This window comes from Podarcis melisellensis, assembly GCF_964234715.1.
Source record: "Podarcis melisellensis genome assembly, chromosome: 15".
NCBI lineage: Eukaryota > Metazoa > Chordata > Lepidosauria > Squamata > Lacertidae > Podarcis > Podarcis melisellensis.
Genome location: NC_138532.1, coordinates 43,397,386 through 43,409,683, shown reverse-complemented (window position 1 = coordinate 43,409,683; position 12,298 = coordinate 43,397,386). Strand labels below are relative to the sequence as shown.

The following is a 12,298-nucleotide window of genomic DNA, read 5'->3' as shown; positions in this document are numbered from 1 at the left end:
GAGGCTCAAACCCACAAATCTGAAATTAAGAGTCTCATGCTCCTCCATGAGGACTGGAACCTTCTTTTATTTTCAGGGGCAGCACTACAGCTCAGTGGTATAGAGCTTTGCATGCAGAATCTTCCAGGTCCAGACCCCCAGGAGGGGCCTGAAACCCCAGAGAGCTTCTGCCTGTCCGTGTACAAAGTACTGTGCCAGCTGGGCACACAGCCCAACTCCATGTAAACAGCTTCCTCTCTCGTTACTGAGTGGAGTCCAAGCTGGGACTCTGGACTTTGGCCCTGCCCCTTGGCTCAGCTCCCCACAGCCAGCAGCAAAGCCCAGTCGGGGAGAAAGATCGGCCATGGCTACCCCAGAGACAGCTGCGCCCAGCCGCTTCTACGATGCCATCGTGGTGGGAGCAGGGATCCAGGGCACGTTTGCTGCCTACCACTTGGCCAAGAGGGGGCAGAAGACCCTCTTGCTGGAGCAGGTATGCCCCTTTGCAAACACCCACCCACAAACCACTCCGAAAATGCTGCTACCGTCCCAAAGGCCGGGGGGTGGAGGCATTTGATCCCACATGGGCAGCCCACCCCCATTGCACAATACCAGGCACTCAGGAAGCTGCCCTAAGCCAGTTCAAACCATGAGTCCATTTGGCTCAGTATTGTTCACACTGGCCGGCAGCAGCGACTCTCTTCTCAATGGAAACTTTCTCTGATTTATGTCTAATTTATTTAGTCCTTGTGTATGTTTCCCAAGGGAAGAGAGAATCAAGCGGCTTCATTAACGCTGGGACTGGAGACCGTGTCACGCTCCAGATGGGGTTGGATTCTGGCTCCCGTCAGCACCCGCTCCCAGCCAGCATGACCAATGGTCAGGGATGGTGAGGGCTGTGGTCTTACGATGTCTGAGGATTCTAGGTTCCCTGTCCCACTTGAAAGCAATCTGTCTCTGGGACACCAGGTGCCACCTGTGTGAGTTCCTCTGGCACCAAGGGATGTTCAGTTCCCGTGGCCCCCGGGTGCCAAGGGAACTCATGCCGCATCCGGCTTCCATGGCTCCCATCATTCCTCCTCCTCAATGTGGGTTGTGTCAAAATGTGGGCGGGGGGGGGGAGGGAAAGAAAATATTTTTTTCAGAGTCCTCACTTGCTGCTTCAGTGAACCCCCACACCGGTTTATATATTTTATAACTTTAGCATCCCGTCTTTGTAAATAAAAAGTCCTTCAGGCCAGCTTACCTATTAACATGAGAGTACATCAGCTGTAGGGGACGCAGGTGGCGCTTTGGGTTAAACCACGGAGCCTAGGAACAGAAGACCCAATGAGCTCAATAAAAGAGATATTGGAAGAATTTGAACGATTTGGTAAGGTGGCTGGCTTCAAACTAAATAAAAGAAAGACTAAAATAATGGTGAAGAATATGGATTCGAAGGCAATCGAGGAAATGCAACAACAAACAGAAATAGAGGTGGCCAAAAAGGTGAAATACCTAGGAATATGGATAACCCCGAAAAATATAGATATAGGACTTGCCAATCAGAAGGTCGGCAGTTCGAATCCCTGCGACACGGTGAGCTCCTGTTACTCGGTTCCAGCTCCTGCCAACCTAGCAGTTAGAAAGCACGTCAAAGTACAAGTAGATAAATAGATACCACTCCGGCGGGAAGGTAAACGGCGTTTCTGTGCGCTGCTCTGGTTCACCAGAAGCGGCTTCTTCATGCTGGCCACGTGACCTGGAAGCTGTACGCTGGCTTCCTTGGCCAATAAAGCGAGATGAGCGCCGCAACCCCAGAGTTGGCCACGACTGGACCTAATGGTCAGGGGTCCCTTTACCTTACATCAGCTGTAACAGAATAAAACAGACCCCCTTCTGCTGGAACGCCGGAAGCTGCTATCTACTGAGTCAGACGATTGGGGTTTCAGGCTGCCTCCTTCTCTTTCTCTTGCCCTACAAGTTCCCCCTGCCCCACACCCGAGGAAGCTCCCATGGACAGAGCCGAATCATCCGCACCGCCTACCCCCAGGACTATTACACGGCCATGTTGGGAGAGGCCTATCGCCTCTGGGCAGAACTGGAGGAAGAGGCAGGCACCAAACTCCACAGGTGAGGAGCCTCCGGGCAGAAATGGGGGGGGAACGCTGGGGGGGTGCTCTTGTGAGGAGGGGAAGTGGGGTCCCTCTCTGGTTGTGCTTCAAGCGTATTGGAAATGGTATATAATGTATATGCACATATGTCTTTGTGTATTCATAGAATTGTGGGACCTCCAGAGGTCTTCCATTCCAACCCGCTGCAATGCAGGAATCACAGCAGTGATAAGCTGGTTCAGGGATAGGCAAACCTGGCCCTCCAGATATTTTGGGACTACAGCTCCCATCATCCCTGACCACTGGTCCTGTTGGCTATGGATGATAGGAGTTGTAGTCCCAAAACATCTGGAGGGCCGAGTTTGCCTGTGCCTGAGCTGGTTCCTCACAAGCATCGCCGAAGGAGCAGGCAGGGCCTTTAAACTGTGCATGTGGGTATTCCTGGGTGTAGCTAAATTCCTGCATCCAGCGAGTGTTAAAAGCTAATCAAGCCAGGCCAGCTCTCTGTGTTCAGGTGATCATCTGGGTGATGGGACATTAAGAGAGCAAAGGAGAGGGGGCTCCGTGCCAGATGCCAAATGGGGGGGGGGGTCTCCCAGTTTGCAGTTAGTTAGAAGGACAAAAACCAGAGAGTTGAGTTGGCAGTAAAGCAGCCAGCTGAAAAACTGGAGAGGCAGAGCATGAGGTTTTATTTGAATCCACGGTCTGGTTCACAGGTAATCAAAGTCCCGGCAGGGGATGTCAGGACTGGGGGGGGGGGAGGGGGCAAGATGGCGGGGTGGGAGCAGGAACAGGGGTCCAGAAGCCAGGAGTCAAGAAGCCAAGGGTCTGAGGGTCAGGAAGCAAGGAGGTCCGAAGTCAAGGGTCTAAGGACCAAGAAGCAGGGGATCAAGAAGCCGAGATTCAAGGATCAGGACACAAGAAGCCAAACGCAGCGAGGCAGGAAGCGTGTTGCTGTGGCAAAGAGCTGAAGGGAAATGCTGACCTTATATCCCTTCCCGGCTCTTGCCACCAGGTGCTGTGAGTTACCAATCGGCCTCACCTGTGCGGCTGCGCCTTGCCTCTTCAGAACAAACTTAGGAAGGCCCCTGTCCTGCAAAGTCCTACTGGTCACAGGGCCTGGCTCCTGCAAGCACTCCTGACAGCTGTGGCTGTGGGAGAAGCGAGACCCTTTTGGGCTGTTCATGCTGCGAACCCCTCCATTGCAGGCTCAGGTTGTGCCAATGAACCATATATCCTAAAGACACCACAGGCTCCGCTGTGCCGCATTCCCAAAAGGAATCACAAACCCTGGAACCCCCGAAATCTCACACTGCTCAGAGATTGGATGGTGTGCAATATTATACTTTTTTTTTTATATGGAACTGTTTCAACTCTCTATACATATGGCATTTTCCTTGTTGATTCCAAATATGCAATTGCTTGATACGCTTTTTTTTTTTTATAGCACTGTCAAAGGTCCTTGTTGGAAGTGATTCATCAGCAAAATAGGTCGGGACAGAGGACTCTGCCTTGCTCTTAAGTCCTCATGATAAATGGTCAAAATGGGAACCTAGGAATCTGTTTCCTAGCGAGTCAGACCCCTGGGTCCATCTCACTCAGGACACTCTACTAACTACACTGACTGGAAGGGGGTTTCTTGCAGGGGATCTCTCCCCAAGCCCAAGTCCAGAAGTACCACTGCCTTTCACCTTAAAACAACGCAAGGTTCTAGTCCTCATGACTCTCTGTGACTTAACTTGAGAGCTGCCTTATACTGAGACAGCACATTGGTCCTTCTAGTTCAGTATTGTCAGCACTGACTGGCAGCAGCTCTCCAGGAATTCGGGCAGGGGGTCTTCCCTAGATCTACCTGGAGACGCCAAGGGGGATTGAAGCAGGGACTTCTGCATGCAAAGCAGATGTTCTGCCACTGCATTCTACATTCCCTCTCTCCAAAAGTAGCATATTTTCTCCCCCACCCACCCAGACCTGACTCTAGATCCCTCTTCCCCCCTCCTCCTGCCCCCCCGACACGCTCCCTGCCCCACTGAGAGCCAAGACAGATTCCCCCTGTAATTTATGTGACTCTATAAAGGAAGCGCCATTAAGGAAATGCACGTCTAAATGATTTTTCATTTCGCCAGGGTCAGACGTAATAGACCCATCCATCTTGTTAGTGACAAGCCCAGGGAAGGGCTGGCACCGTCTCCCTGACGCCAGCTCTGTTCGTGAGGACCGGCTGGCAACGCCTCTCTAGGAAGCTGTCTCCATGAGCGGTTTCAGGGCGTTGGTTCACCTTGGCCAGTGTTGCCTGTTCTGACCGGCAGCAACTGCAGGGACGGAACCTTTCCCGTTGTGTTTTGATGCAGGAGCAGGGAATCTCTGGGCCCAGGGGGGCAAACGCACCCCCCCCCAGACCTCTGTATCCTGACCTCAGGCCACTTTCCAGGCCCAATTGCTCCTCACCAGCCTTGGACCTCAGATGATCTTCAGCTCTTGATTCTATGCTGAATCAAGAGAAGTCTAGTGTCCAGATTGAAGGAAGGCAGAGTGTCGCTCTATTCTGCATGGTCAGGCCACACCTGGAGTCCTGTGTCCAGTTCTGGGCACCACAATTTAAGAAGGATGTCGACCAGCAGGAGGAGGGTGACCAAGATGATCAAGGGTCTGGAACCCAAGCCTGATGAGGAACAGTTGAAGGGACTGGGTATGTTTAGCCTGGAAAAGAGGAGACTGAGAAGGAATGTGAGAGCTATCTTCAAATATCTGAAGGGCTGTTCCATGGGAGATGGAGCAAGTTTCTACTGCTCCGGAGGGTAAGACCCAAACTAATGGACTCCAATGTCAACATCCCAACTAAACATTAGAAAGACCTTTCTGACGGTAAGAGGTGTTTGGCCACCCTGGATGGCCACCTGCCAGGGATTCCTGCATTGCTGGGGGTTGGTCTAGATGGCCCTTGGGGTTCCTTTTCAACTCCCCAATTATATGACCCTAACCCCATAAGCTTCTTCCCCCCACCCGCCGAAAGCCGGGCTTCTCCAAGGTCACTCCAGCAGCCTCAACCGCAAACCCATCCTCTCTCCTTACAGGCAGACACCAATGTTGGTTCTGGGGCGCCAAGACAACCCTGCGTTTCAAAGGTTCTGGGATGCCATGCAGCGCAACCACGTCCCCAGCGAAGCACTAACAGCAGAGAGCATGGCCCAAAGATTCCCAGGAATCCACCTGCGTGGCGGAGAGGTGGCTGTGTGTGATCACACCGCCGGGATCTTGTTTGCTGACAAGGCGGTAAAAGCTGGACAGGTAACAAGGGTGTGAAGAGAGAGAGAGAGAGAGAGAGAATTCACAGTGACGTAGCGTGGGTTGTCAGCACCCGGGGCAAGGCAAGTAATTTGTGTCCCCTAACCCATGGATTTGCACCCCCTAACCCGTGGATTTCCCTAAGCCCCAGATGTTGTGCCCGGTGTGGCCGGCCCCCCCTGCACCCCCCACGCTACGCTACTGAGAATTCATTCCAATTCTTTTTCTTTTCACTCTTGCCTCTCGCACTCTCCCTTTGCTCCCTCATCACCAGAACTCTTGACTGTAAGCTCCTTGCAGGCAGCGGCCTGTCTTCTTTACTTACACCAAAGCCAGAGGTGGAAAACCTTTTCTTTTCTTTCTTTTCTTTTATACATTTTTATTGGTTTTTTAACATTTTAATTCCAACATTCATACAACACAACTTCTCATCTTATACAATATTTTAGGACTTCCGTCAACACCTCTGATGATTTTCCGTTCTTTCTCACTTATTATGCATTTTTAAATTTCCTATGACCTTTAATTATCCTTAACTTATAATTCTCCTCATTAACTTTTTTGCAATACTTCAAATAATACACCTTACAAAACTTCTTGCAAGGTGGAAAACCTTTTCTTTGGGGTAAAAAAGGTAAAGGTAAAGGGACCCCTGACCATTAGGTCCAGTCGTGGCCGACTCTGGGGTTATGGTGCTCATCTCGCTTTACTGGCCGAGGGAGCCGGCGTACAGCTTCCTGGTCATGTGGCCAGCAGGACTAAGCTTCTTCTGGCGCACCAGAGCAGCACATGGAAACACCGTTTACCTTCCCGCCAGAGCGGTACCCATTTATCTACTTGCACTTTGAGATGCTTTTGAACTGCTAGGTTGGCAGGAGCTGGGACCGAACAACGGGAGCTCACCCCGTCATGGGGATTCGAACCACCAACCTTCTAATCAGCAAGTCCTAGGCTCTGTGATTTAACCCACAGCGCCACCCGTGTCCCTAGCAATCCGCATTCTTTTGGGTGGCGGGGGCAAAGGCCATGCAACCTCATTGGGCAGGGTCAGAGACACAGTCAAACACTCTTAGCTAATGACGGGAGGGGGCAGAGCCTGACCCAAATATCTCCCCCCCAAATGACCACTCTCCCCACTTTCCTCTCTAGGACCAGTTCCAACGCTATGGAGGGACCATCCGTGATGGAGAGAAGGTCCACGGGATCCTTCCTGGGGCCGTGATCACCGTGACCACCAGCCAAGGGGAGTATCGTGCCAAACACCTCGTAGTGACCGCAGGAGCCTGGGCCAACCACCTCCTGGCCCCGTTAGGGCTGAAACTGCCTCTCCAGGTAAGCGGCAGACCCCTGACATGTCGTCCCCCCCCCAAGCCGGCCAGAAGGAAGGCAGATGGCACAGAAGAAGGCCCATTTTTATGTTGTGGTTCTCTCCTCCCTCCAGCCTCTGCGTATCGCTGTCTGCTACTGGAGGGCAAAAGCTGGGAGCCCCCCAAGCCTCCTGGAGAAGCTGCCTTGCTTCCTCGGGATCAACCTGAACGGGGAGAAGCGAGATCTCTATGGGCTGCCGGCTGGCGAGTACCCGGGTCTTGTCAAGGTGAGTGGAAGGGGCCGGGTGGCAGTGGGGAAGGAGGCGAGATCAGGGACACAAAGGCAGTCGGAAGAGACTTCCCAATTCTCCACATTTCCGCATCAGTATGCCGTGTATTGGCTTCTAAATTTTGGCGTTTCCGTGCAGATTTCTCTCATGCACACTCTAGCAGATTATTGTCTTATTATTAAATTTATATACCATCCGAAGATATCCGAGCAGTTCACAAAATAGCATGCGTCCCTCAGTTGATGCTCCTTGACTGGAAAACTCATGGGTAGGCAAACTAGAGCCCAGGGGCTGGATCCGGCCCAATCGCCTTCTCAATCCGGCCCGCAGATGGTCTGGAAATCAGTGTGTTTTTACATGAGTAGAATGTGTCCTTTTATTTAAAATGCATCTCTGGGTTATTTGTGGGGTGTAGGAATTCATTCATCCCCCCCCAAAAAAAATATAGTCCGGCCCCTTACAAGGTCTGAGGGACAGTGGACCGGCCCCCTGCTGAAAATGTTTGTTGACCCCTGGGGAAACTGCACTGCAAAACTCAAGTGTGGATTTCAAGGGATGGCTGCTGTTTCCATAGAATCCAAGAGCTGTAGAGTTTGAAGGGAGCCCCACGGCCATCTAGTCCAACCCCAGGAATCTCAGCTAAACAAGGCCTGACAGATGGTGATCTGGCCTCCGTTTAAAACCTTTCAAGGAAGGAGAGCCCGCCCTTATCCCAGCTAGTCCGTTCCACTGTCAAACAGCTCTTGCCATCAGAAAGTTCTTCCTAATGTTTAATGGCTCTAAGGTATTTTTTCTACAATCAAGCAGTATATAAATTGTATGAAATAAGTTAAATCAATGCCGGAAACTCGTTTCCTGCAATATGAATTCATTGGTTTGGGTTCTGGAGCAGCAGAGAGGAAGGTCTGTGAAGTGTGAATTAGGAAAGTTCTCCTTTCGATGCAAACTGGATTGAATTTCTGCCCCAGCTCAGTCTTACCTCGGTAGCTACCTTAAAACGAGACAGACCATGGGCTGACTCGCCATCTAGCTAAGGGCTGCCCACACTGACTGGCAGCAGCTCTCCAGGACTCCAGGCAGGGTCTTCTTCGGCCCTGACTGGAGATGCCTGGAATTCAACCTGTCACCTCCTGACTGCTGCCCTGTGGATCTGCAGCCTGGCTCTCCCCCTGCCTTCCACAGGTCTGCTACCATTATGGCACCCCCGTGGACCCCGACCATCCCGACCAGCCAGGCTCTTCTGCTCCTGACCTCCGCATCCTACAGGATTTTGTGAGCAAGTATCTGCCAGGTCTTGAACCCGTGCCAGCTGTTCAGGAGCGTTGCATGTATACGGTAAGCACCATCAAAAGCTCTGCCACCCACCGACAGCCCATTCAATGACCAAGGAGGTTATTCATTTATTTATAACAAAATATGTGTATGCCCTGCGTGATTAAAAAGCAAAACAAAGCAGTTTGCAGAAATGAAAATATAAAACCATGCAAGATCAGGCATTAAAATTGTTAAAAGCAGACCTCAATTAACCACTGTGAAAGGATATGTTGTTAATCGTCTGCATAGGCCTGGTGGTTTGCAGCAGGCATTGAAAAGTTGGCAAGGAAGGTGCCTGCTGAATTTCCAGTGGCAGAGAGTTCCGCAGGACTGTACCAACACCAATAAAGGCTCGGTCTCTCATTGTGGTCAACCGAGCCTCACCAACTCCATGGATGACCAACGACGTTCCTGCAGGGATCAAATTGGGATAAAAGGGTTCAGGAGGTCCCTGAGTTGTCTTGGACCTAAATCGATCAGGGCTTTATAAATTAATGCAATAACCCCAAAACCTGATTGGTAGTAGATGGGCAGCCAGTGCCGCTGCTTTAGCAAGGGTCCACATGTCCTCCTTCTATCAACTCCCCTCTCTCCTCAAGCATCTTTGAGTGGTATTTCCTGATCACGGTGGGGGAGACTGTAGACGTTTCTAGAGAGACGCTTCTCACACTGGTGTGTTAAAAAAAGGAGAGGTGTTGCAATGGAGGGAGGCTTCACCTGTTGGATTTCTGCCCATGGTGCCACTGTTAAAAACAATCAAGATAAGCAGACATTTCTCTCTCTCTCTCTCCCATCATTCTTGGATCGCCGTATGAAAATTGATTGGCAGGAGGCTCATTCCGGACCGATGATGGAAGCACTTCTTCAAATGATGTATAATTAAACTCACGGTCCTCACTTCAGAGTGATTGCCAGAGGCCCAGAGAGCTTTTCAAAATGGAAAGACAAAAAAACCCCCCACAAAAGCGAGGGCTATCAGGAGCTATTATCCCCCTTTGAGAGATGGAGCCTCCATAGTCAAGGGGCAGTCTACCTTGGAGTGGCGGGCACTGGAGACAAAGCAATCCATCATGCCTGGACCATTAAGTGTCCTGGAGGGATCTGGATTAGACGATACCAGCCGCAGAGCAATCCTTATGTTGGCTGGAGTTTTGCCAGGAACAGAAATGGGGGCAATCCAATTAAGTTTGGTAGGGGGCCATTATTCACAGAAGCTGGGAGACCAGGGAGGGAGAGACTGCAGTGAGAAGCTGAGGATCCAGTCTAAAACTCCAGCTAGACTAGACAAAGCAGGCTGGGATGGGGGAGACACGAGAAGCAGGGTTGCCAACTTTCCCCTCTGGCTCTGCTCCAAAGCATGTAGCCAGCAGCAGCCCGACACAGAGGAAATTCAAACAGATGGGAGCTTTTTTCTGGCCCAGAAAGATGTGATGAGCAAAGCTTCCCTCTCCCATTTCTGCAGTTAAAGGCAGAGGAGCAGAGCCACTTTTCCGCTCCTAAAAAGTTGGCAACCTGATCTGGAGTAGAGGCAGATGGGGAGGAGGACCCGGGGCTGGAAAGAGCAGATGGAGAAGGTTGGAGAGGCAGCATATTTTGGCAAGGAGGTTCCCCTATGCCTTTGAGACCCCCCCCCCAAAAAAAGTACCCCTGCCAAAATCTTGTGCACTGTGCACTTGGTCACCATGTCTGGGACTGATGGCTGCACTTTCCACCAGCTAATTCATCAAATCAAAGAGATTTGAGAGCTCCCAGCAATGGAAGGTTTATGTATGTATGGGTGGTGCAGTGGGTTAAACCACAGAGCCTAGGACCTGCCAATCAGAAGGTCGGCAGTTCAAATCCCCGCGACGGGGTGAGCTCCCGTTGCTCGATCCCTGCTCCTGCCAACCTAGCAGTTCAAAAGCACGTCAAAGTGCAAGTAGATCAATAGGTACCACTCCGGCAGGAAGGTAAACGGCATTTCCATGCGCTGCTCTGGTTCGCCAGAAGCAGCTTAGTCATGCTGGCCACATGACCCGGAAGCTGTATGCCGGCTCCCTCAGCCAATAAAGCGAGATGAGCACCGCAACCCCAGAGTCGGCCACAACTGGACCTCATGGTCAGGGGTCCCTTTACCGTATGTATGTATGTATGTATGTATGTATGTATGTATGTATGTATGTCTTAACATAGATTGATTTTTCTTTTCTTTCTCATCACCCACGCCTCCTCAGAACACCCCAGATGAGGACTTTGTGTTAGATCGCCACCCACATTTTAGAAATATTGCCATCGGGGCAGGATTTTCAGGTAAGGAACGGAGAACGGCAAGAAGGTGCTCTTCCTGAAACTCTGGGGAGCTGCTGCCAGTCAGTGTAGACAATACTGAGCTAAATGGACCAACGGTTTGATTCAGTATAAGGCAGCTTTCTAATTTGGGACTTGGAGAAAAAGCAAGTAAGATGCGACAGGATAGAAGAGTTTAGAACTATGCAGGGCCTGAAGAAAGTGGACCGAGAAAAGCTGCTCTCTTTCTCTTGTAACACAAGAACTCAGGGACATCCGATGATTCTAAATGCTGGAAGATTCAGGACAGAGGAAAGGAAAGGACTTCTTTTAAACTATGGAACTCCCTGCCACAGGAGGCAGCAATGACTACCAACCTGAATGGCTTTAAAAGAGGAATGGACACTGAGGTCCAGGGCCAAGGGCCTTCTGGCGGTTCCCTCACTGCAAGAAGCCAAGTACAGGGAACCAGGCCTTCTCAGTGGTGACACCCGCCCTGTGGAACTCCCTCCCACCAGAAGTCAAAGAGAACAACAACTACCAAACTTTTAGAAGACATCTGAAGGCAGCCCTGTTTAGGGAAGCTTTTAATGCTTAATATGTTATTGTATTTTAGTGTTTTGTTGGAAGCCGCATAGAGTGTTCTTCCAAACGGGGAAGGAACATAGCAGTCTGCTCTCTACTGAGCTAGAGCTTCAGTCTGCCTAACTCAGTTATCATCCCTACACTGGCTGGCAGCAATGGCTTTCCAGGGTTTCATGCAGGGAGTGTCTCCCAGTCCAGCCTGGAGACACTGTCTGGGGTTGAACCCGGCACGTTCTGCATGCAAGGCAGATGTGGAGCCCCGATCCGCAAGAAGCTGGCAAAGAGGGTTCGACGGTTTGTCTATCTTGCTTGGCGTTGTCTATGCCGACGTCAGCAGCTGGGTGTCCACATCTGTTCTCACTTTGTCTCTCTTCCACAGGTCACGGGTTCAAGTTTGCCCCTGTCGTTGGGAAGATCCTTTGCGAGCTGAGCTTGGGCGAGGAGCCCTCTTACGACCTGGTCCCGTTTCAGATCAGCCGCTTCTCACCCCAGCTTAAGGCCCCCTTGTAAACCCCCAAATTGACAGGAGGTGGGAAGAAATGGATGTCCCTTCCTCATCTTCCAACTGAGAAATTAGAAATCTCAGGAAACCCTGGCCGGCTGTGTGTATGTGAACACCTCCTAAGAAATAATTTCTTTTTGAATGAGCGAAAACTTGCCGCTATTTCCCCCTTTTTTCTTTAACGCAAGAGAAAATCCACAGCATTAGCAAATAATAACAAGGCTGTTGGGAAGAGTTCAGTATTTTCAGTGTAATAAAGTTTAACTCATTGGCCAGATATATGGAAAGTACTGAAGCTTTTAACTGTATGAGACAGTTTCTGTCCAAATAACATGCTTGCTTTCTGTTGAAAACAAAATTTGTGGTTTCTATTTTTGACTTTCCTTTTTTCACCTACTCCTCAGATGGGGGGGAATCCCTCACGAAGATACATGTGCTTAGACAGCATTGGAGGAGCAATTTTTAACTCCTCATTTTATTCTCCAGCTACGGTCTTTCGGGAAGAAAGATAACTGTGGGGTTGATGGATACGGGCACTTCAAGACTAACACTATTTTTAGGTGGGATTCAATCACGGAGCTGCAATTCCAGGTAGCGCAGCAAAAGCTGGGGTCGTGGGAACTGTGCTTTGCAACGGGTGCCAGGAACTCCAGCTCCGCAAGGGGCAAGCTACAGTTC

At 50.7% G+C, this 12,298-nt stretch overlaps 1 protein-coding gene across 1 annotated transcript; it reads left to right on the top strand.

Moving 5' to 3' along the window:
• Window positions 1-298: 298 nt before the first annotated feature.
• On the top strand, window positions 299-11,978 carry PIPOX (pipecolic acid and sarcosine oxidase). The gene is made up of 8 exons (XM_081890587.1): window positions 299-472; window positions 1,943-2,091; window positions 5,147-5,360; window positions 6,507-6,689; window positions 6,799-6,951; window positions 8,137-8,289; window positions 10,482-10,557; window positions 11,498-11,978. The coding sequence occupies exons 1-8, from the start codon at window positions 344-346 to the stop codon at window positions 11,626-11,628; spliced, it is 1,188 nt and encodes a 395-aa protein (XP_081746713.1). The 5' UTR covers window positions 299-343; the 3' UTR covers window positions 11,629-11,978.
• The last annotated feature ends 320 nt before the right edge of the window (window positions 11,979-12,298 follow it).

Bases quoted from the DNA above. Each gene is read 5' to 3' on its own strand.
- PIPOX (XM_081890587.1), top strand. From the start codon at position 344: ATGGCTACCCCAGAGACAGCTGCGCCCAGCCGCTTCTACGATGCCATC. The intron at 473-1,942 runs GTATGCCCCTTT...TTGCCCTACAAG, and splicing joins AGACCCTCTTGCTGGAGCAG to TTCCCCCTGCCCCACACCCG. The intron at 6,952-8,136 runs GTGAGTGGAAGG...TGCCTTCCACAG, and splicing joins AGTACCCGGGTCTTGTCAAG to GTCTGCTACCATTATGGCAC.